Source organism: Eptatretus burgeri, chromosome 6 (genome assembly GCF_056783735.1).
Source record: "Eptatretus burgeri isolate ZD-2024b chromosome 6, Ebu_testis_v1, whole genome shotgun sequence".
Lineage (NCBI taxonomy): Eukaryota > Metazoa > Chordata > Myxini > Myxiniformes > Myxinidae > Eptatretus > Eptatretus burgeri.
The window spans coordinates 5,787,199-5,809,263 of NC_140966.1; the positions used below are offsets into that span (position 1 = coordinate 5,787,199).

Below are 22,065 nucleotides of genomic sequence, written 5' to 3' on the forward strand. Positions count from 1 at the left end.
TGTGTAACAATGCTTTTTATTTTTTATTTGACCCTCTGGTCACAGGTGTCAAAACAGAAGATTTTTTTTTTAATCCATTTTTTTAACTCAAAAAATTGACATTGTTCATTGATCATAAAATTGGATTCCTGGTGGAATATTTTGCCATCTTTCAACGTTGCTTTAGGTGGGAAGCATGAGGAGTTGTGACGGTGCACAAGTCTTGACTTGGCTGTAGTTTTTGGATTTTCTGGAGACAGGTAGCACCTCCTCAGCCTCTCAACTTGGTGTAGATTGCCATTTCCCTGAAACATGATCTTCTTTGTCACAAGAGGAGGGGCAGGCATTATTATTTACATTGTGCATTCCGGCTTCTCGGTGTGGAAACAGACTCTGGACTTCTTCTTTATGTAGTCTGTGTCCTATTATTTGGTGTTTAGTTTTCTTTTATTCTCAACACGAGCTTAATTTTTGTCTTTCCTCGACGTCCACCCCACCCCCCCCCCCCGGTGCCTCGGTTTCGATCTTTTCCCTCGGGGATCACAGTGTGGGCCAACCAAGGTGTAAGTGGCGTTGCTTTGCTTCATGTTTACCTCACCCTTCTCTGCCCAGCCCCCAAGATCATCGATGTCCACAAACAAACAAAAAAACCTGCTTATTTCTCGGAGGGAGGAATTGCTTGGAATCGACTTTTATTCTGGTGCACTACTCGATTATTTTTGATTCAATGGTTGGAATCGAGTCCTTTTGAATCTCTCTGCCCACCACTATTAAGCACTCGAGCAAACACTCCAATGAAACAGTTAATGAGGAATGTCTGGCTTGACAAGCAATTGCTGATCGCTTGGAACAAACACCACACGGAGACACCATTATTATGAGAATACTGTTTGCAGAACACAATGTCCAAATTGGGCAAATGATCACTTTTTTATTATTATTATTCTATGTTTTAAGCAGTCAGAACTGCTGCAAAGGTGACTTCTGCAGTTAAATTTTAAAATTTGGCAGTGGTTGAGATTCAAAAGCTTATCGCATGTGCGGAAATTAAATGAAGGCACAAACACGAGGAGATGTTCGGAGTGTCAAACAATGTCCGAATTGGACAAATGAGCACCTTTTTTTAATCTTTTTTTTTTTTTTAGCAGTTGGAACTGCTGCGAAGATCAATTCTGCAGTTTAAATTTGGCTCAGGTTAAGAGATTCTAGAGCTTATCGCATGTGCAGAAACACTGGTGTCTCCGGGCGTTTAGAAGCATTGTGATGTATGCAGCGACTCTTATGTATGAAGATCACGCATTCGCTATGAGTGAGGAAAGCGGAACAAAAATTTTTTTCAGCAATTTATCGTTGAGAGACTGTTACGGCCTGTTCCAAGTCGAAGCATCGTTGAGCAGGCCAAAAAAATGGTGAATTAAGATCCCTGTGAGGGGGAGCGAGCTGACCAAGGATGAGGCCTTGATAAAGGATAATTAAGGCTGTTGATTATCTTCAAAAGGGGTGTTTTACATTAACCCAAAAACCCAGTTTTAATCTATGCACTCCTTTGACGATCCCTTTAGTATGCATGCAAAGTTTTAGGCCACTCGGTTACATGGTCTTGGAGTTATGGAGGACACTCACTCGCACTCATACATTTATTATTATGGATTTAAGCTTCTGTCGAATTTTCAACAAATCTTTATTATGAGAATACTGCATGAAGAACACCAATTAATAATAATTATTTTTAGTTCACGTGGAACATGGTTCCGGGGAGCTTATGGAATGGCGTGTCGTCCATCAGTCTATTAACATTTGCAACTTCTCAGAAACTACACACACAATTCTGATTACACTTGACCACAACCAAAGTTTGTTTAAGGCACTAAAGAAATTGGGGGAGGGGGGGTGGGTTGGGGAGGGTCAGGTATAGGAGCATACGCCGCAGCAGTGCGTCACTGTGTCCACTTTCTGCTGGTACTCCAGGGGCCTCTGTCTGGCCATCCCCCAGGCAGATACCTGGCCCATCCCCATCTGATCAACCTGCTGCAACCACGAGGAACGTGTTCGGCCCATTGGCCTCTTCCACTCACAAGGCTCCCTCGCTGAGAGAATCTGGTGAGTTGAATCAGCGTCAGAAAAATGAGCCACATGTCCACAGAGCCGCAATTGATGCTCACAAAATATGCAGGTAACAAATCTCTTGAGTCTCTCTCAGCAACCGCTCATTGGACACAAAGTCTGACCAGTGACAGCCAAGGATTCTCCAAAGAGACCTGGTACCAAAGGAATTAAGTCTCCATCTCAGATCCCTGGTCAGAATCCAAGTCTCACATTTGTAGAGCAGACTGGAAGCAGCAAGGACATGAAGACTCGGACTTTCGTCCTGCGCAGGTACCGACAGTGCCACACCCCTTGATCCAGTGAATACATGACTTACCAGGTCCGACCCAGATGTCTATTGACCTCTGCCTCACAGCCAGTAGAGGCATGAATATCACTGCCAAGGATAGTGAATCTTTCCGTGACTTGAACATCTTCACCACAAATGGGTACAGACAGGACAGCAGCATCCAAGATGTAATTGAAAGCCTGTATCTTGGTTTTGACCCAGAAAACCCGTAATCCCAGCAGCCCCGACTCGTCATTCAGCACCTCGAGGGCCCCCAAAACGATATCCAGAGTCTCCACAAAGATGACTGCATCCTGCAAAATCAAGATTAGAGATATTGACATTCCCAAATGATGCACCGCAGCTTGATCTCTCTGACATCCTCCCCAGAAAGTGTGGGGGCCAGTACACACCCCTGACGAATTCCAATAACTGCAAATAAGTCGGAGATGGTACCACCACATCTCACAGCACTCTCAGTACCAGAGTATAGTTCAGACATCAGATGGATCTGTTTTGGTGGCACCTCACCAAGACCAAGAATCCTCCAGAGAGCATCCTGATTCACTGAATCAAACGCTTTACAGAGATCAACATAGGCTGCAAGCAGTTCCTGCCGAACCTCTCGTCTGCGTTCGGTGAGGACCCAAAGAGCAAGGATACGGTCAATAGTTGACCTCTTTAGTGTAAAGCCTGACTGCTCTGGATGCTGGTGCTTAAGCAGATGGTGGCGAACCCCATCAAGAATTATCCAAACAGAGCAGCATCACCCCTCGGTAGTTGTTGCAGTCCTGGCGATCACCCTTCCCTTTCCAGAGAGGGACAACAAGGCCCCTCTTCCAGTCATTTGGAAAGATGCCTGTGTTGCAGGTAGAGCACAGAACTGCATGCAACGACACGAGTGCAGCTTTTCCACCAGCCTTGAGAAGTTTAGCCTGGATGCCACAAATCCCTGGAGCTTTACCCCATTTCAACCGGTATACCGCAGCCTGTTTCCACAAATGAAGGTGGACCACAGTTGATTGGAGGAGTCCCAAAATAGGTATTGCCCCCCAAAATAGCTATTTTCTTCTTAGAAACTACACACAGAATTCTGATTAAACTTAACCACAACTTTCATCAGCCTTGATGTACCAAAGTTTGTTCACTGCATTAAAAAAAATCCATCGATATTTATTTTATTCTTCGTATTTTGTGGGTCATCCACACCTACCAGTGGTTTCCTGGTTTTCTTATCCAGGTGGGGTGCCCAGGGTTATTGCCCATATATATATATATATATATATATATATATATATATATATATATATATATATATATATATATATATATATATATATATATATATATATATATATATATATATATATATATATATATATATATATATATATATATATATGTTTTTGTTTTCCTCTGCCACCAAAGGTGGAGGTTGTTTTCACCCCTTTCTGTCTGCTTTGTTTGTCTGCCTTTGTGCAGGATATCTCAAAAAGTTGTCGACAGATCCAGATGGAATTTTTTTTGGATGGGTTTAGTGTGTGTGAGACAAGGACTAACTGATTAGATTTTGGTGAATATCCGGATCCATATCCAGCTACTAGAATTTTTTTAGAAGTGATTCTTCACCATTGAAAGAGGACCAAAAACGATACATAGCACGATATCTCAAAAAGTTGTGGACGGATTCGGATGAAATTTGCTGGACAGGTTGGGTGTGGAGCAAGGACGAATTTATTCGATTTTGGTGAAGATCTGAATCCGGATCTGGATAAGAGAATTATTTAATTTCTTAAGTGATTCTTCAGCATTGAGAGAGCCAAAAACGATAAAGTTCTGTATGGCATGATATTTCATAAATGTATGGGGCCCGATATGTTCTCGTGGATCAGGCATTACGTGGCGGAGGTATGCGCTCTACCGGGTGCCCTTCGAGTTTTCACAGTCATCTTCGTCAACTTTAGTTTGAGTAGAAACTGGTCGTGGACGTGCTTTGTATTTTGAGATGCTTTGTCGTCTTTTTTTGCAGTTCGTGATTAATTTTTATTTCATTGGTTCCAATTTCCCATCATTAAAATATTTTGAAGCATGCCATCCACCACAAACTCATGGGATGGGAATAAATTATTGTTACCAAACCAGATGAAGCATAATTTCAGATCGACATCCATTGCGTCGGTAACGTTGGTTGCATGATTTCTTTTGTTCTTGCACCTTGCAGCCATGCCGAGTTCAATGTTTTATTTTGTTTGTCTTGTTTTGCTCTGCTTGCCATTTGTGAGTCGGTTTGACCTCACCATGTGAATAAACACAATTGTATGTATGGAATAGTCCTTGTGGAGGGAGAGTATACAATTGTAGCTCTCTCTCTCTTGCTGTACTTCCATTTTGCCTAACCGCCCTGTTCCTTGGTGTCCTGCCCTGGCCATCTACAGCATTCGATGACAAAGCATCCTGCCCTGGAGCTGGACAAAGCTCTGATGGGCACTATCTCTGTCTGGCAGGTCAGATTCGCCATCCCAATGTCTACTATCTCAACACCTTCTCACCCAGCCCTTCCTGTCTTTATTGTTTTGTTTTCTTCTTCAAACCACATATGATTATCACCTGCCACTGCTCACCAACTCCCAAGGGTATTTCATTTTCAGCTATTGCCAACGCGATTATACCTTTTTTTACTTACTTGTGCTTCAGTGACGGGGCTGTTAACATCCTTATCGGCTTGTTGCTCATGGCAAGTGTCTTTACCTGGAGCAGCCTGCTGCTTTTTGCTGCATTGGTGCTGTGCCTTTTATTTTGATAGTTGCTCATAATTTTATTTCACCAAGGTTTTGTTTGTGCATTTGTTTTGAAGCTTATCTGCCCTATTGATAGCACGGTGGTCTTCTTTGCTCTGTGCAATTGGGGGTAAAAGAAGTGGTCAGCATGAGGAAGGGCTGAGACCTTCTCCACAGGCCCCATGCCTCACTTAAAAGTGCAGGGCACACCATCCACTCACTGTCCTGCTCACCGCTTTGTCTTTCGTGCATGTTCACCTCAGCAAACTCATTGCCACTGTTTTTGTCCTGATCCTGCCCCCCCCTCCCCCGGTACTGAACTGTGACAGACTAATTGGCATGTCGGGAAGAGCTTCTCCACAATGCTTTACCATGGTCGTTGTGCTGTGAAAGAATTGTTAATGCATCGGACGGGTTAATTCTCACATGTTAACCTCATGACTTATGACTTCCCTGCGGTTCGTATTAACAGTTTCCCTGTTGTATCTTTTTATTGATATTTATTTAAATATTTTTTTAAACTGATTTAAGAATTGGATATATATATATATATATATATATATATATATATATATATATATATATATATATATATATATATATATATATTTATATATATTTTGTTTTGTATTATTGTTTGTTTTTTTGTGGGGGGGGGGGTTGATAATGGGTTGATTGGATGGAACCAGACTTGAGAGTGCTACATTTCCACCAGCAATTGCTGCTGTGAAGGCGTACCAATGCTCACATACAAATATTTTCTCTCCTTCACCGATCTCACTGCATTCTCAAGAATGTTCTTTAATTATATGCTGGGTAAGGAATGGAATGGAATGGAATGGTTTTTGAAATAAGGATGCCTCAAAATTGACATCACTTCCTGTGTAACTTCCTCAGTGTTGACAATATCATTGCACAAACATTCAGCACTGAACTAGTTTTTTTTCATTTTGAGTTCTGCAAAATAAAAGCCAACCTTGACAACTGCTGCCAGAGTAGCTCTCGTGTGTGACCTTGGAGAAGCTATTGTGGTGTTTTGAAGGAAGGGTTTGTTTGTTTGTTTGTTTGTTAATGAATGAATGAGAGGTGGTACCATATTGTGACTTTTGTTGATTGTTGGTTTTTGTTGCAGAGGTCCGTCGTGCGTAGTGCCCCAGTGATCACCGATGGACAGGGTCGCAGTGGGGCTCGATTTCTTACCACGTACGATCGGCGGTTTGTCATCAAGACCATCGTGAGCGAGGATGTGGCCGAGATGCACAGCATCCTGACGAAGTATCACCAGGTGTGCAATGCAGGAATACCTTATTTTTTTTTTGTGTGTGTGTGTGTGTGTGTGTGTGTGTGTGTGTGTGTGTGTGTGTGTGTGTGTGTGTGTGTGTGTGTGTGTGTGTGTGTGTGTGTGTGTGTGTGTGTGTGTGTGTGTGTGTGTGTGTGTGTGTGTGTGTGTGTGTGTGTGTGTGTGTGTGTGTGTGTCTCGTGTCGAGACTTGTGGAGGAGCTCGGACCTTTAGAGGGAACACATCATTTCAAATCCCTGGGAACCACGAGGCCTAAACTAGCACGTTCCTGTGAGTTGGCAGCTTCCTCTGCATGTTTGAGGGCAGTAAGTGGGAATTCTGCAGCTGTTAAAACTTGGAGCCTGGGAAAATGTACTTTCTTGTTCACCCACAGTACATCGTCGAGTGTCACGGAAATACGTTGCTGCCCCAGTTCTTGGGAATGTATCGGCTTACAGTGGATGGAGTCGAGACTTACATGGTGGTCACACACAATGTTTTCAGTCGGCGCTTGCCTGTTCACCAGAAGTATGACCTCAAGGTAGGCTTCTGCTTCTCCAAAATTTGTTCCTTTTTCATTCTGTTTTTGACCTATCATTGTTTGGGGGTACTCAACGGTTGTTGTATGTATGCTAACCTTTGTGAATGACATTGTGTCCAGGGTTCTACAGTTGATCGAATGGCCAGTGGAAAGGAAAAGGCAAGTCAACCCGATTGTTTGTTTTTATTTTTTCCTCAAGACCGGCATTAATGTTGCATCGTGTCGTGCTTAACATTACATTGGAAGTTTGAATGTCAAAATGCTTCAAGGACATGTTGTGTATGAATTGGTGAAATTGCAAATTTAAATTGCAGCAAATAAGTGCATTTATATATTTATTTATTTATTTATTTATTTATTTCTCCTCCCCAAAATTATCAGAGTAGCTTTGTACACATTATGAATGAATATTAAAATCTAATAGCCTATACTTTCTTAATCACATTCGCATTCACCAAATGACCAGCATCTCGGTCACAGCACAGAGCCAGCTGATTGCATGTGTAGGCGACATGCACACAATCAGGATTTGAAATTTTAAGTAAACTAGTCGATAGCGGTTCGCTATCCCTCCTAGCAGTGATCAGCGGTTCAACCAATGGCACCATTCCATGTGTATAGGCAAAAAAAACTTCAAGTCATTTCCCCCACCCTCATGGGAACAGGGAGGGGGATGTGGGGAGGAGATGGTATTTATTTGACACCCATGACCTGGCCATGGGTACCCCAAACACAAATGTGAAATTTTGTGACGGCCAGCCAAGCCGTCTTCGATTTCCATAAGGAACGGACGTACAGACCCACGGGCATTGCGTTCTTTTAGTTCAAAAAAACCCAAAAAACTTAAATTGGTAAACAGGATATAAATGCATGAGCTTGGTGCTTAACTTTTGAATGTACATTGATGTGCATTTGGCACAGTAGTGAGTGACAATGCAACAGTGTACACTCAATAGTGTTGAGAGGCCAGAAAATGATCTGCTTGGGTCTTCAACAAAATGCTTTTGGTGTCCTCAAATAATCATTCACCTCAAATTGCTTCGATTGGTTTTTATTCCTGGCAATACACTGTGCCATGCATGTGTTCAGACGAGTCCTGCTCCACAGGCTTATGTCATGGGATGCGCCCTGTGAGGGCATCAACAAAGGTAGCACGAGTTATCGATTGTGGGGACAGCCATACAAGGTACATTTATTATACCTCTGCCACCGAAGGTTAAGGAGGTTATGTTTTCACCCCTCCATGTCTGTTTTGTTACTTGGCGAAATTTTTTTTTTTTGCCAAGTATGTTGGTCTGTTGCGTTTGTCTGTCTGTCTCACACATTTTTTTTGGCCACAGTTTTCAAGCAATCGTTCTGAAATTTTTTTGTGTGTGTACATGACCGGCGAAGGACAGCAACGTTTGATTTTGGTGAGGATCTGAATCCAGATCCGGATATGAGAATTTTTTTAAGTGATTCTTCACGATTGAGAGATAGGGCCAAAAACTATATGTAGCACAATGTCTCAAAAAAGTTGTGGACAGATTCGGATGAAACTTGGTGGACACGTTGGGTGTGTGACAAGGAAGGAGTGATTCCGTTTTGGTGAAGATCCAAATATGGATCAAGTATTTAATTTTTAAAGTGATTCTTCACCATTGAGAGATCAGGCCAAAAAAGATATACAGCATATCTCAAAAAGTTGTGGATGGATCCGGATGAAATTGTGGACAGGTTTGTTGTGTGACGAGGACGAACTGATTCGATTTTGGTGAAGATATGGATCTGACTTCTAGAATCTTTTAAGTGATTCTTCACCATTGAGAGATTGGGCCAAAAACGATGTAGTACTGTATCGCATGATATTTCAAAAATGTATTGGGCCCAATATGTTCTCATAGATCAGGCATTATGTGGCAGAGGTATGCGTTCTACAAGAGTGGCTTTCCAGTTTTAACACTGTACTGATGTTCTTCCACCCCCCCCCCACCCCAAGTTCAATTTGGATATGTGTAAACGACCCACTTGTGGGTTAATATTCTCTGCCACTACTTAGTTTTAATCTTTAATGGGATTTTTTTAAAGGATTTTCCAGTTTTGGAAATATAATGTGGTGGAAGGGGGTGGATAGGGGAACTAATGTGTGGAAGACAGTCTTTGTGTTCATGTTACTTCATTTTGTTTTAAAAAAAAAAATTGAAGTGCAGTATTCTTCTGAAATTTCCACCGTTTATATGTCGACAATAGGGGGTAGGGTATTGTAGTGGTGAGGACAATGGACTGACTTCCCAGAGGTTGTGGGCTCAAATCTGGCTGAAAGCACTGCAAAGAAGTTTAATTCATATGCCGTTCGTGTTACACGGCACTCGCCTCAGCTATGTAGCCCGCCTGGGTTTGAATCTCGACGCAGCTATAAATTGTCATGCCGCTGTTTCACAGGCAGTGTGTGTGTGTGTGTGTGTGTGTGTGTGTGTGTGTGTGTGTGTGTGTGTGTGTGTGTGTGTGTGTGTGTGTGTGTGTGTGTGTGTGTGTGTGTGTGTGTGTGTGTGTGTGTGTGTGTGTGTGCACTGTCCCTAAGATGGATGTTAAACGGGCGTCCCGTCTGCTGGCCGTTAAAGATCCCAGAGTGTCCTTCGTGAAGAGTAGGCGAGTTATTATTGTCATCCTGAACAAATTATAAAAGTCTGCCCTTACTAATTTGAGCAACAAGCCTATCCAGACAGTTCATGAAAGAGTTGGGTTAGAAACTCCCCCTGGCCAACTCCACAAGAATGTGGGAATAATTGTGGCTGTTAAAGGACTGTTGGTGTTCCACGCTCTTCATGATCTGTGAAGTACGCCGATCTGCCAGCATGGGTGAACCTTCATCTTTTTGATGTGATTAAGGCCACAATTGATTTTAAAATGTACATGTACATGTGCATGATGTATTAAAACCGTTCCTCGATCAAGCATGTGATTTCCCAGAAATTCTGTTTGTTTTGTTCATGTATGATTACAGTACTCTAACTGCAATTGTTGTGATGATCCGAGCTATACAACGACAAAATGATCTGAGCTATATAACCACGGTGTATTACATATGCACATAAGCCGTATGCCTGTCTTTGCTTCATGTACGCAACTTGGGTTATTAGCTTATCTGGAATTTTAATTCCAGATAATGTATTGTCATCAAGCACTATCCATTCATCCGTCCATCCTCCTTTTTCGACTTCTCCGGCCAAACCGCTGGGCCGATCCGGCTGAAATTTGGCAGCAACGTTAATCTCCTGACTGGTAACAGGAATTGTAAAGCTCATTCCGGTCACGTGACTTTAAGGAGATCAAAATGGCCGACTTAGTAAATTAGTTCAAAAATCTTCTTCTCCAGACCCACCAGTCGGAATGCTACCAAATTTGGGTTACATTCAGCTGGGGCCCAGATAAGCTACAGGTCCAGTGGTCCAATTTTTTTATTATTTTATTTTTTGTCAGGAGCGATTGAGGCAGTGCCCCCCTCTTGCTTGTACACCACCCAAATAAAGGGATGTGTCACAAGAACGTGGTGCATGCTTGGAACAAAAATTGCCTGCAGAGCAGGTACTCTGCTCGTGTACATCGGTTGTGATGTATTATGAATATGATGCTCATCCCAATAGTTGTCATCACACTGTTAAAGTACATGTGTACTGTCTCATTTACTGGGACAGAGGCCGAATTTTCGTTCAAATTAAACTGGCTTCAACACCAAGGATGAGGAAATGCCAAAAATGCTTGGCGAAGACGACATCTAAACTCGTGTTAAAATCATGGTCGTGCAGAATAAAATGGAAGTGGAAAAAAAAAACAAAAGCCTTTGCAGTTCTTACAAACACTTGTCCGTACCTGAAACGTTGAATGAGTGGTATCCTGTCTGGTAGGAAAAACCAGATTTGCGTGATTGACAACGTCAACGCAGGCTTTCCGCAGAGGACAGTGTCATTGTTGATTTCACTCCTCTCAAGAATGGCATATCACCATTCAAGAACTTTCAACAGTCATGAATACCAAAGGCAACGGTGCATTCAATCGTCATCGAGAGCTTTTGCAAAACAAAGATGGCAAAATGGGTGCCACACATCCTCAAAGAAGAACAAACACTGAACCAGCTCACTATACCAGCTTGCCCAAGTTCTCAGATACTGTTCTGCTACTCTTATTTCTCCTCAGTCTGTCTTCCTTTAATTGCATACGATCTGTATGTAAGTCTGCTCCCATCACTCCCATTTACCAGACTCGTAGTGGTTAAAGCGTCTGCCTTGCTCTGTATCTGGGAGGTCAGTGGTTCGAACCCTGACCGAGTCATACGAAACTTTAAAAATGGTACGTGCTGCTTCCTTGCTTGATGCTCAGCATTAATAAAAATAGAGCACAGACAAACAGCCGTAAGTTGGCAACATTAGAGCCTTATGACCTCATTAATGGGCCAAATGACCTATGTTGAAGTTACTTACAAGGGAACTTATTATATGCAAGAAGGGTGCAAAAAGAAACCAAACAGACTACAGGCCAGTACGCTGACTTCAAGTACAAGCAAAATCAAGGAATCCATAATTGCTGCCGATGTAGGCTTTCCTCTTTTCAAACGGCCTGATCGATGTCAATAAGTTTCGATTCCCTGGTGGTCACAACTTTGGACATGCTGTTTGCTCATCTTGCAGAAATCGTTGGATGTCCCAAGTCTAAAAGAAGAGGTCTATCTTGGACATCTCTATGGACCTATCTCAAACATTCAACACTTTGGCATCCTGCTCTGCTTGCCAAGCTCATTGCTTGTGGCAAACAAGGCCACCTTCACATTTGACTTTGACTTCTTCAACTAGCATATTCAAGTTGTTGCCAGTGGCATCCTTTCCTCTCCTCTCATCCTTAAGGCTGGAGTGCCCCAACAGGGGTCCTCCTTTGGAAGTGTCCTCAGCACAGATGATGGGGTTGTTATCCTCTTGAGCTCTTTTGAGACCAGAACTTGCATAGAGGGCCAGGAGGTGAACTTTTGCTCAATCATCAGCAATAAAATGCACTCTTACTTGTGCACTTATGCCTTAGCAGCTATTAATCCATCCTGTACAACTTGCCACCATACACAATAGATAATCACCATAAGACGTTGTGAAAGATCTCTGCTCTTGCCACCTCTAATGATTAAATTACAATGCAAATGGCTACATGAGTTGTATGAGAACGAGAACTGCACTCAGTGGAGCGCATACCTCCATGAGGCTGAACTTTTTTTGTTTTCTTTTGTATACATAATCAAGGCTCGTGGAAGAGAAAGTACACTGATTGGATCAGGACACAACAGGACAAAATGAACAGTAGAGAGAGAGAGAGAGGAGAAACACCAACAGCAGAGTTTGAAGGTAAAGATAGAGGGAGACTTGGACAAACATGGTTTTGGATTGCGGATGTTCTGAAATGGTGTTCAAACAGAAATCTTGAAGACCTGGAGGGAAGAATGAGATTGAAGAGAATGTGGAAGTTTGTTCCACAGGTGGGGAAAAAAGAGGAACAAATTATTGGAGGTGAGCAATGATCATGGATTTAGGTAGTTTCACCAGAAGGGGGTTGATGGTGGACAGTGTGTGCCCTGAAGAAACCTTGGGGGAGACAAATCATGGAAAGAGCAGAGGGTGCAAGACCAGAAAGGAGGAGGTGGAAGATGGAGAGACCATGGACCTGTTCATGATGGTGAAGTGATAGACCCAGAGAATCAGCTTCATTGTGGGAGATTCCAGACATCGCAGGCCTTTGTTTCCATGGTGTCAAGCTGAGCAAGATGTGAGGCAGGGAAAACAGCCCAGAGGGGAGAACAGTATTCCATCAAGCTGTGGATGGCGACCTTGTTGGTAGCTAAGAGTTCATGTGTGCCAAGGAATGATTATGATTGAGGATGCTCAGTCGACAGCTGGCTTTGGAGGCCAACTTTGAAATGCGATTTGCCCAAGAAAGATCATTTGTTTTGTAGATCGTGCACATTAATGAGTCATATTGGTTTGCAAGCACACCCACACATTGGTGACATTGATGATGGCTCCAACATTTGGATCACAAAAACACTCCATTGTGCAAAAAGTGTTTGCTCTATAATTATATGCGTGTAATTTCAGACAAAGGAGCTTCCTACATTGAAGGACAATGACTTCCTCAACGATGGACGGAAGATAGTAATTGGGGATGTGAACAAGCAGCTCTTTTTGGACAAGCTCGCTCGGGATGTTGAGGTTGGTCTTTGACGTGTGCTATTGTGCTTTTTGGAATGATCACAAGATATGCTAGTAGAGGCACATTTTCTTGGTTTTATGGCGTAACTTATTGAAATGCCCCTAAAATGCCTTTCACTATCTTGATGTTAAAAATAATTATGCCACACCTTTTTATGCACTCCCACTCATTGTTGTGCTTTTTATGTCACCCTAAATCGAACTTTTACTGGATGCAACATGGGAAGGGAATCCAAAATCTATGATGTAGTAATACAGAATAGGCCTGGAGTTGGAAACTCAGCAGAGTTTGCCCATCAGTTGTCAAGTTAAGCCTGATGTGGGCTTAGTGGTTAGTGTGGCTGGCTAAGGATCTTAGAGTCCTGAGTTTGAGTCCCATTGGCTGCTGAATTAACAGCAGGTGGGGTTGACTCAGCCTGTCATCCTTCTGAGGTCGGCAAAATGAGTACCAGTGTACTGGTAGAGGGGCACAGCATCGGCGGCACAGCCACGCTTCCAATAAATGATAGCTACCCCAGCAGCCAAGCTGCCATACGCAAGAACACAGCAGTCGTCTTTTGTGGGAAGCATTTCATGTATTGCCTTCCTATACACCTTGATCAAAATTTTAAATTGCAGATTGATATAATCATCTTAAACTCCTTCAACAGTTAAATTAGAAAGTCAAAGTATATTATAGTTTTGCATATTTTCCATGCTCAAGAACAGAGCTGATTATCCCTCCAAGGGAATCTTGTACCCTTTCTGGTGCTGACAGGATAGCCGTGAGGTATGCACACTTGCCACTAAACTGTCTAGCCTGGGTTTGAATCCCGACCCAGCTGTAAACTTTTTTTTTCCCAGGGTGATTCATGAAGCTGTGCTGTCCCTCGGATGGATGTTAAATAGGTGTCTCGTTTGTGGACATAAAAGATCCCATGGTGTCGTTCGTAAAGAGTAGGCAAGCCATCACTGGCATCCTGAACAAATTCCAAATTCCTGCCCTAACCAGTAGAGGGCTGCACCCTCAGTGGCAAATCTGCACTCTGTCAGTGATGCTGCCCCACAGCCTTATGCTATGTCTGAATGAAGAAGAAAAATCCCTTCCCTTCTGTCATCCTCCAGACTTTTGCTTGTGTGCAATGCATGTGCATGTTCAATTGCAGTTACCTTAAGAACATCTTTTTATGTCATGCTTTATCATTGATCTTTGGGTGTTGGGTAAGTACGCAGTGCAGATATGATCGGCCAAATGGCTTAAGAATCCCACTATAGGATGGGGGAAGGCTTATTGCTGTTGTCGGGTTTGTTTCTACAATTAGTGCCCCAAAATTTTAATGGTATGACAGTTTTAGATCACTGGGAGTACTAAACCACTAATTTAGGAGGGGGCGGGGGGGTGGCACTCTTCCTGCACGTTTAATTTCCGAGCTGGCTGGGACTTTCGGAATAAAATTTTGCATCAATAATGTGAATATATATAATTATATAGTAGTAGTAGTACGTGCCCGTAAAAAAAAAAAATAATAATAATAATTTTTTTGTATACCTTGTCGAGGCTCGTATGAGAGCTAACACACAACTTACAGCAAGGGGGGCATGAGACAAGAGGGGCGGGAGTGGAAGGGACAAAACAGTGGGGAACAGACACATTAGGTGAACTATGGAAGGGAGAGGGATGGGGATGGGACGGGGAACATGGCGAAGAGAAGATGGACATTACAGGGACTTTCAGGAAAGAAGGAAGTGGGCTTGGGTGGATTATCGGGGGTAGAAAAGATCGAGGATTTGGATGGGGGAAGATAAGAGGTGGTGGTGAACAGCTGTTTTGAAAGCCTGGAGGGAAGAATTGGAAAGAATAGGTGAGGAAATTTATTCCAAATGCGGGAAAAAAGAGGAATGAAAGAGTGAAGATGAGCAGTGATTCGTGATTTTGGTAGTTTTACCAGAAGGGGGTTGTTGGCGGACCTTGAGTGCACTGTGGAAATGTGGGGACAAATCGCAGAGAGAGCATGGGGGGCAAGGCTGGAGAGAAGTCTGTAGAAGACAGAAAGACCACCGACCAACCGCGGTGATTGAGTGAGAGGCCCAAAGACTCAGCTTCATTGCGGGAGATGCCGATGATCTTAAATGCCCTGGTTTCGACAGCGTGAAGCCGAGAAAGGTGGGAGGCAGGAGCACCAGCCCAGAGGGGAGAGCAGTACTCCATCAGGCTACGGACAAAAGCTTTGTAAGTGGTCAGGAGCTCAAGAGGGCCGAGGAAGGACTTTGCACGACGGAGGATTCCCAGTCGGCGACTGGCTTTTGAGGCGAGGTTGGAAATGTGACTTTCCCAGGAAAGGTCATGGCAGATAGTGAGACCCAGAAGCTTGAAAGAAAAGACTTCTTCCAAAGGATTGTTGAGAAAGTGGATGGGGGGGGGGGTTCTAAACTGTCCTTTTGAAGAGACATAGTGAGAGTGTGAGATTTGTCTGGATTGAAAGACATGTTCCACGTGTTGGACCAGTTTGTGATTTTATCCAGATCTGCAGTGAGCGAAGAAGCTGCTGCTTGCCGGTCTGAGGGATGACAGATGGTACGGCAGAGGGTGGAGTCGTCGGCAAAGAGAAATAGAGGATTTTCCAGAGAGTCGGAGAGATCATTGAAAACCAGAAAAAGAACAGGGCCCAGAACGCTACCTTGAGGAACTCCAGCCTGCACAGGAAGAAGGGATGAAAGAACTCCATTTAGGGCCACACGTTGACTTTGACAGGAGAGGAAGTCTGCGAGCCATGAGTGGAGATGGCCTTGAATACCATGGGAAGAGAGTTTGGTGAGTAGTGCAGGGTGCCAGACTGTGTCAAAACACGTGATATATCCAGGGATACGGCTCGGATTTCCTGTCTGGCATTGAGGACCTCCATCCATTGATGGGAGAGCAGAAGCAGCATATCCAGGGTAGAGTGACCTGGTCTGAAACCAAATTGATGATTGGAAATCAAGCCATTGGAGAAGAGGAAGGATTTCATGTCTGAAGCGATGATGGATTCCATAACCTTGCTGATGATTGGGAGAAGACTGATTGGTCTGTAGTTACAGGGATCTGTTTTAGCACCTTTTTTATGCAGGGCAGTGATGTTAGCAGATTTCCAAGCAGATGGCAGATGACTTTGGGCAAATGAGAGGGTGAATAAACAGAGAGAGGGTGAGCAAGAGCAGAAGAGCAGGCTTTGAGGACACGTGGGCTGATGCCGTCTGGACCGGTTGCAGAATCTGACTCGAGGTTTGAAAGCAAGCTCTCCACCTTGTCAGGAGAAAAGGATACAGAGTCCAGGGACAGTTGGGTGCGACTGGGTAAAGTGGGTAGAGATAGTGATGGGTTTAGGACACAAGATTTAGCTGCAAACACCGAGTTTAGACATTCAGCTTTATCACGTGTGGAATCAGCAGTGCGGCCATTTGAGGTAAGGGAGGGGATGGAGGGGGAACATACACCAGAAACAGATTTGATTAAATGCCACCAGGATTTTGAGGAGGGAGAGAGGTTTGAGAGTTCAGACTTGAGATGAGAAAGATGTTGTTTTCTGGCTCTCCTGAGGGTAGATACACACTTGTTCCGAGCTTTGTGGAAGGAACTGAGATTGCCCTCAGTTGGGTTTGCTTTCCATGAAGCAAAGGCAAGTTGTTTCAGGACAACTGCCTCGCCACAAGCTTCAGTAAACCAAGGGCGGGAGGAAGGGTAGGACAACTGAACACGATAGGGGATAAATCTGTGCATGAGGGAGAGCAAGTTTCTTTGAAAGAATTCCCAGGATGAGTTGATGTCTGAGAAAGTAGTGATAGGAGACCAGTCTCTAAGTTTGATGGCTGCTCGGAGACCCTGCCAGTCGGCTTGAGTGAAATGCCAGACTCGACGGCGGTGAGGTGGTTCTCTGATAACAGCCAGAGTGATGTCCACTTTGACAAGGACGTGGTCAGAAGAACCGATTGGAGCGAAGGAAGAGCAGCAGATATTGTCAGGGAAATTTGTCAAAATCAGATCCAGAAGAGATGGAGTACCATTGGTTGAGATCCGGGTCGGGAAGTTGACCGATTGAGTCGCAGAAAGCTTTTGCTGAGGTGCCATGGCAGGTGAGAGAGGTACCCACACCGAGCCAACTGGCGTGATGACAATTGAAGTCACCACATAAGAGGAAGAGAGAGTTTGGATGAGAAGATAGAAGATGGTCCATGTTTTCGGATAGTGAGGTGTAGATGGAGTCATCACTGTTCGGTGGACGGTACAGTACACAAATAAACATGAGGTGGGAGTGGAGGGAAGCCGAAGCCAGAGGTATTCCTGGGGGTGTGGGGGAGTGAGAGCAGTGCATGGAGAGTGAGGAATGGAGTCTTTGATGAAGAGAGCAACACCTCCACCAGGACGAGGCTCAGGTCTGTCATACCGTAAGAGGGAGTAACCGGGGAGAGATACTTGGGAGTCAGACACGTCTTGGGAGAGGAAAGTTTCTGTTAGGCAGATAATGTCTGGTTTGTCAGTGGCAACCTGTATGGAAAGATCTGAAAGGTTTGAGCGAAGGCCCCGGATATTTGAGGTCCACACTTTTAATGAAGAGGTAGGGGAGGAGGCTTTGGGTGCAGGAGGTGGAGGGGAAGGGGGAGGGTAGGACAAGGGACGAGGGGGGGAGGTAAGGAGGGTTGTTGAAAGAGTGTGGGGTATTGCAGAATAGCGAGGGGAGGGGGCCGAATGAGGAGGAGAAAAGGCTCTGTGGTGCTGGGGTAGAGGGGGGACAAGAGACAAGGAAGAAGGCAGTTGAGGATTGGAGGAGGTGGAGTGAAGAGATGAGGTGAGAGGGCAGTGGAGGGAGTCGGCTTGGTGGATGAGAGGGGGGCAACTTTGAGGGGGATGAAAGGTGGGAGAAAGGTGAGGGGGAATTTTTGAGAGAGGTGAGAGGGAGGCTTGGAGGGAGAAGAGTGGGATGGTTGCTTTGAGAGTGAGGGGTGAGGGGGGTGAGTTGGCACTGAAGTTGGCACTGAAGTTGGAAAAAAAGGATGGTTGATGGAAAGCGAACATCGATGGCAAACTGTGGTTATTAAAAGTTTTAGGTCAGAGATGCGATTTAACACAATTCTTGATGGATGCAATGAAGGCGAATTCAGAGAATGGAGAGAAGAAGCGCTGTAATAGTTGTATTTTTTTAGGCAAGGAATGAAGGAGAGGTCGAAATGAGAGCAGTCTGTTAAAATAGCAGAAGAGTAGTTTATTATGAAACAGTAAAGAGTACCACATGTATGAGAGAGGAAGATGAAGCATTATAAGATCGTTTTTGTTGTTAATATTGGTGTTTGAGAGTTCAACAGATTAGGTCATGGAAGTGTAGAAAAAAAATCGAGGAAGAAGACGAGGAGGAAGTTAAGAGGAAGAAGAAGAAGCAGAATCGGGAGAACGTGACCGTGTTGTTGCTGTTGTTGGGTAGTTTTTATTTTTTTTTGAGATAAGAAAGATTAGTTGGGAGAATGGGGGGATGTTTGGAAAGTGGGGAGGATGAAAATTGAAGGTAATGGGGAGGATAGAAATTGAAGGTAATGGGGAGAAAAAAAACAAAAAAACAAACAAAAAAAAAATGATCGAACACCGAGTGGAACCGGTAGGCCTCAAGCCTCGGCCTCAAACACCAGGTAAGAACGTCTACAAAAATACTCACAAAATAGCACGATTTTTGAAACAAAACCGAACTAGGAACACACAGTAACATGTAGGTGAGAAAATTAAACAGTTAAAACGGGACAAATAACGACCGGAAACAACTTTGAGAACGTCAGCAGGGAGCCCGGAAGGAGACCTCGTCACTCCAAACCCGGAACCGGGAAGCACTTGTCCGATTAATATCAAACCTTGAAAAGGCACATCCTCGGGATCCCAGCAATATACCTGGCAAGTTTCAATTAGATCGAAACAGCGGACACACACACACACACACACACACACACACACACACACACACACACACACACACACACACACACACACACACACCTGGAATTATAGATAGATGCAGGGTTGACATTTTTGGACATTGACCTAATTTTTATGGTCTTAATGTACTTATAGACTTGATTTTCACCATAACTTGACTAAGGTTTGTCCGATCAGAACAAAATTGCCCTCCAGATAGCCCCGGTAAAGCGCATTTACGCTTAATTTACACCCCTTCGGGTTGAAGTTCAAGATCAAATGCTGGTCTGAAAAAAATTTGTCATCGCTCAATTTTGCCAATGCAGAATCGCAGACTGCTTGGTCTTCCAAGATGTTCTTGCATCACAAGTGTACTGTACCTGTATTGTTGAAATTGTGCTTGACCTACTTTTTTTGGGGGGGATTGTGACCAAATTAACAAAAAAAAAAAAAACACCTTTTTGATCACAACTTCAATAATTTTCCTCCAAATTTCATGATTTTTTTTGTGGGATAGATTGTACATGGGAAACACATTTTCTTACTTTACACTCTATCCCTAAATGCTGAAGATCAAGGTAATATCGTGGTCTGACCAAAATATGCCATCACTGGATCGTGGACTAAGGGTAAAGTTGCGGGCGATCTTCATGGGTAAGCCGGGGAGGCTTACCCTTGGCGATCGCAGATGTCGAGTTGTACACTGCAGGTTAATGTTTTTCTTTGCTCCAATCCTCCCCTTGCAATCTTAAAATTACAGTTCCTTACAAACCTCAAGATCATGGACTATAGTTTGCTGGTTGGAATCCATGATGTAGATCACACTGCCAACGAGGAGGAAGAAGAGCCGCATGGGGCAAGGAAGAATGTGGACAAGAAAGAAACGGACGACAGGATGGGAGATTTGATGGAAGACTTGAAGCAGCCAAGAGAGGATGAGGAAGAAAACAGGGAGTTGAATGCAGTGAGAATTTTCACGGATGAAACACCAGATGAGGATGGCTCAGAGGGAGAGTTTGTCTTTGGCTCTCCAGGCACATCCCCTGACACAACAGCCTTCTCGCTGTCCCACATGAAGCCGATGGAGCCTGGCGAATTTGATCCAAATTACGACGTTTACGCCATCAAATCACACTCAAGTAAGTCATCTTTTCAGCGGATTTTCATTTTTAGCCACTTCATATATGAAGAACAGCTTGAAAGCATGGCCAATATTATTGATTGCTCATTTCCATCATCCCCATCCTCCTTCCCTTTTGTAGGTGCCCAGTGCAGGGAAGTGTATTTCATGGCAATTATCGATATCCTCACTCACTATGACACAAGGAAGAAAGCTGCTCATGCTGCAAAAACTGTCAAGCATGGGGTAAGTTTGACAAGTGAGGTACTCACAGATGAGTGAGCATGTGTTGGTGGAGTTGATTGCACTATTTATCAATCCTCGTCTCCGTTTTTCACACGCACTCACTTTTATTTTGATCACTTGTCCTGCCTCGTCTCACTTCATGATATTTGCCACTCCCACAAATATACCAAGGATTGGTGACAAGAATACAATATATGACCAGTCTTTATGTACAGGGTGTTTCAAAAGTCCAGAATCGTAGGAAATGTTTTTCATCATTTCATGCTTTTTTTTTGTTTTGTTTTAAATGCCTCAACTAATGAAGTCGCCGGAGGCTTTGTTTTCGGGTTGTCCGTTTGTCTCTCCCCGTGATTGAGAGCGGCTGAAGGGGTCCAAGTATGTATGATGATGCAAAGATAAATTGATTGGATGATGTGGTCAAGAGGTCAGAGGTCCCGTTCAGTCAACATTGTGTTACCGTGCTAACTTGTGAACCAGTGATGGATTTTTAACCAAACTTGGTATAAGTATACATTAAGACGCAAAGACTAACCGATATAGACTTTGCCATCATGAGATCCAAAGGTCATGTTGGGTAAATATGTAATACTCGAACAGCTGAAGGGATTTAAATCAAACTTGGTACAAGTATCTATAATAATGTGGGCTGGAGGCACATTGGTTGACGTCACGACGTTTTGTTGTCTAGTTTATTTTTATGCGGCTGCTGACGATGTCACTCAAGGCATTGGTTTTGGATTGGATGTACATCTGTCCATGCTAATGTTCTTTGTTACCTCCACCACGGAGATGTACCTCCACCAAGGAGGTTATGTTTTCACCGCTTTGTTTGTTTGTTTGTGTACAGGATATTTCTAAAAGTTGTGGACAGGTTTGGTGCGTGACAAGAACAAAGTGATTATATTTTGGTGAAGATCCGGATCTGGATCAGACTACGAGAATTTTTAAAAGTGATTCTTCACCATTGAGAGAAAGGGCTCAAAAATGATAAATAGCACGATATTTCAAAAATGTATTGGGCCAGATATGTTCTCGTGGATCAGGCATTGCAGGGCGGAGGTATGCACTCTACCGAGTTCCCTTCTAGTTTTCTCTGTAACCTCTTATCCGATTGACAGTTTTCACCAGAGATGCAACTACTCATGTAGAATGTTTTGATGATTATGATGCCATAGGTCAGTGGTGTGGCAGCCATTTTGGAAACAAAGGAAAAACTTTGGATCTTTCTCTGAAACTGCTCGATGAGAAAAAAAAATAAAAAAAAAATAAAAAATTCTCAGCTGATTACACAAAACTTGCTAAATAGGATCAGCATGACCTCCATTAATGTATTGGGATGTTTTTATCCTTGCTGGTGGTCTTGGAAGGAGTTGGGGAGGAGGAGAGGACACGATGCAAATTCTCCATGTAAGTGTGCATCGTGTCACGCCGCCTCCAGGTAGGAAGGAGATTAGTGAGGTGTTTTGAATTCTAAGCAGCAGGTATGTTTTACTTCATGCATGTAACCTGGGTTATTTTTTTTGTTGTTGCCTATACACCGCCCAAATAAAAGTATGCATCAGAAGAACGTATTGCATGCTTGGAACAAGATCGCCCGTCGGGCCAGTACTCTGC

General features: G+C 43.6%; 1 protein-coding gene across 2 annotated transcripts in view; it reads left to right on the forward strand.

Moving 5' to 3' along the window:
- LOC147024174 (phosphatidylinositol 5-phosphate 4-kinase type-2 alpha-like) overlaps nucleotides 1-22,065 on the forward strand; it is a 45,914-nt gene that overhangs the window by 23,175 nt on the left and 674 nt on the right. The window contains exons 4-10 of one of the 2 annotated variants that reach the window (XM_085883828.1): nucleotides 4,789-4,857; nucleotides 6,263-6,415; nucleotides 6,804-6,950; nucleotides 7,071-7,109; nucleotides 13,061-13,174; nucleotides 19,846-20,224; nucleotides 20,348-20,451. In XM_085883828.1, coding sequence (XP_085739954.1) covers nucleotides 4,789-4,857; nucleotides 6,263-6,415; nucleotides 6,804-6,950; nucleotides 7,071-7,109; nucleotides 13,061-13,174; nucleotides 19,846-20,224; nucleotides 20,348-20,451 — 1,005 coding nt within the window. The remainder of the gene's footprint in view (nucleotides 1-4,788; nucleotides 4,858-6,262; nucleotides 6,416-6,803; nucleotides 6,951-7,070; nucleotides 7,110-13,060; nucleotides 13,175-19,845; nucleotides 20,225-20,347; nucleotides 20,452-22,065) is intronic. The other variant, XM_085883830.1, reaches the window with a different exon arrangement.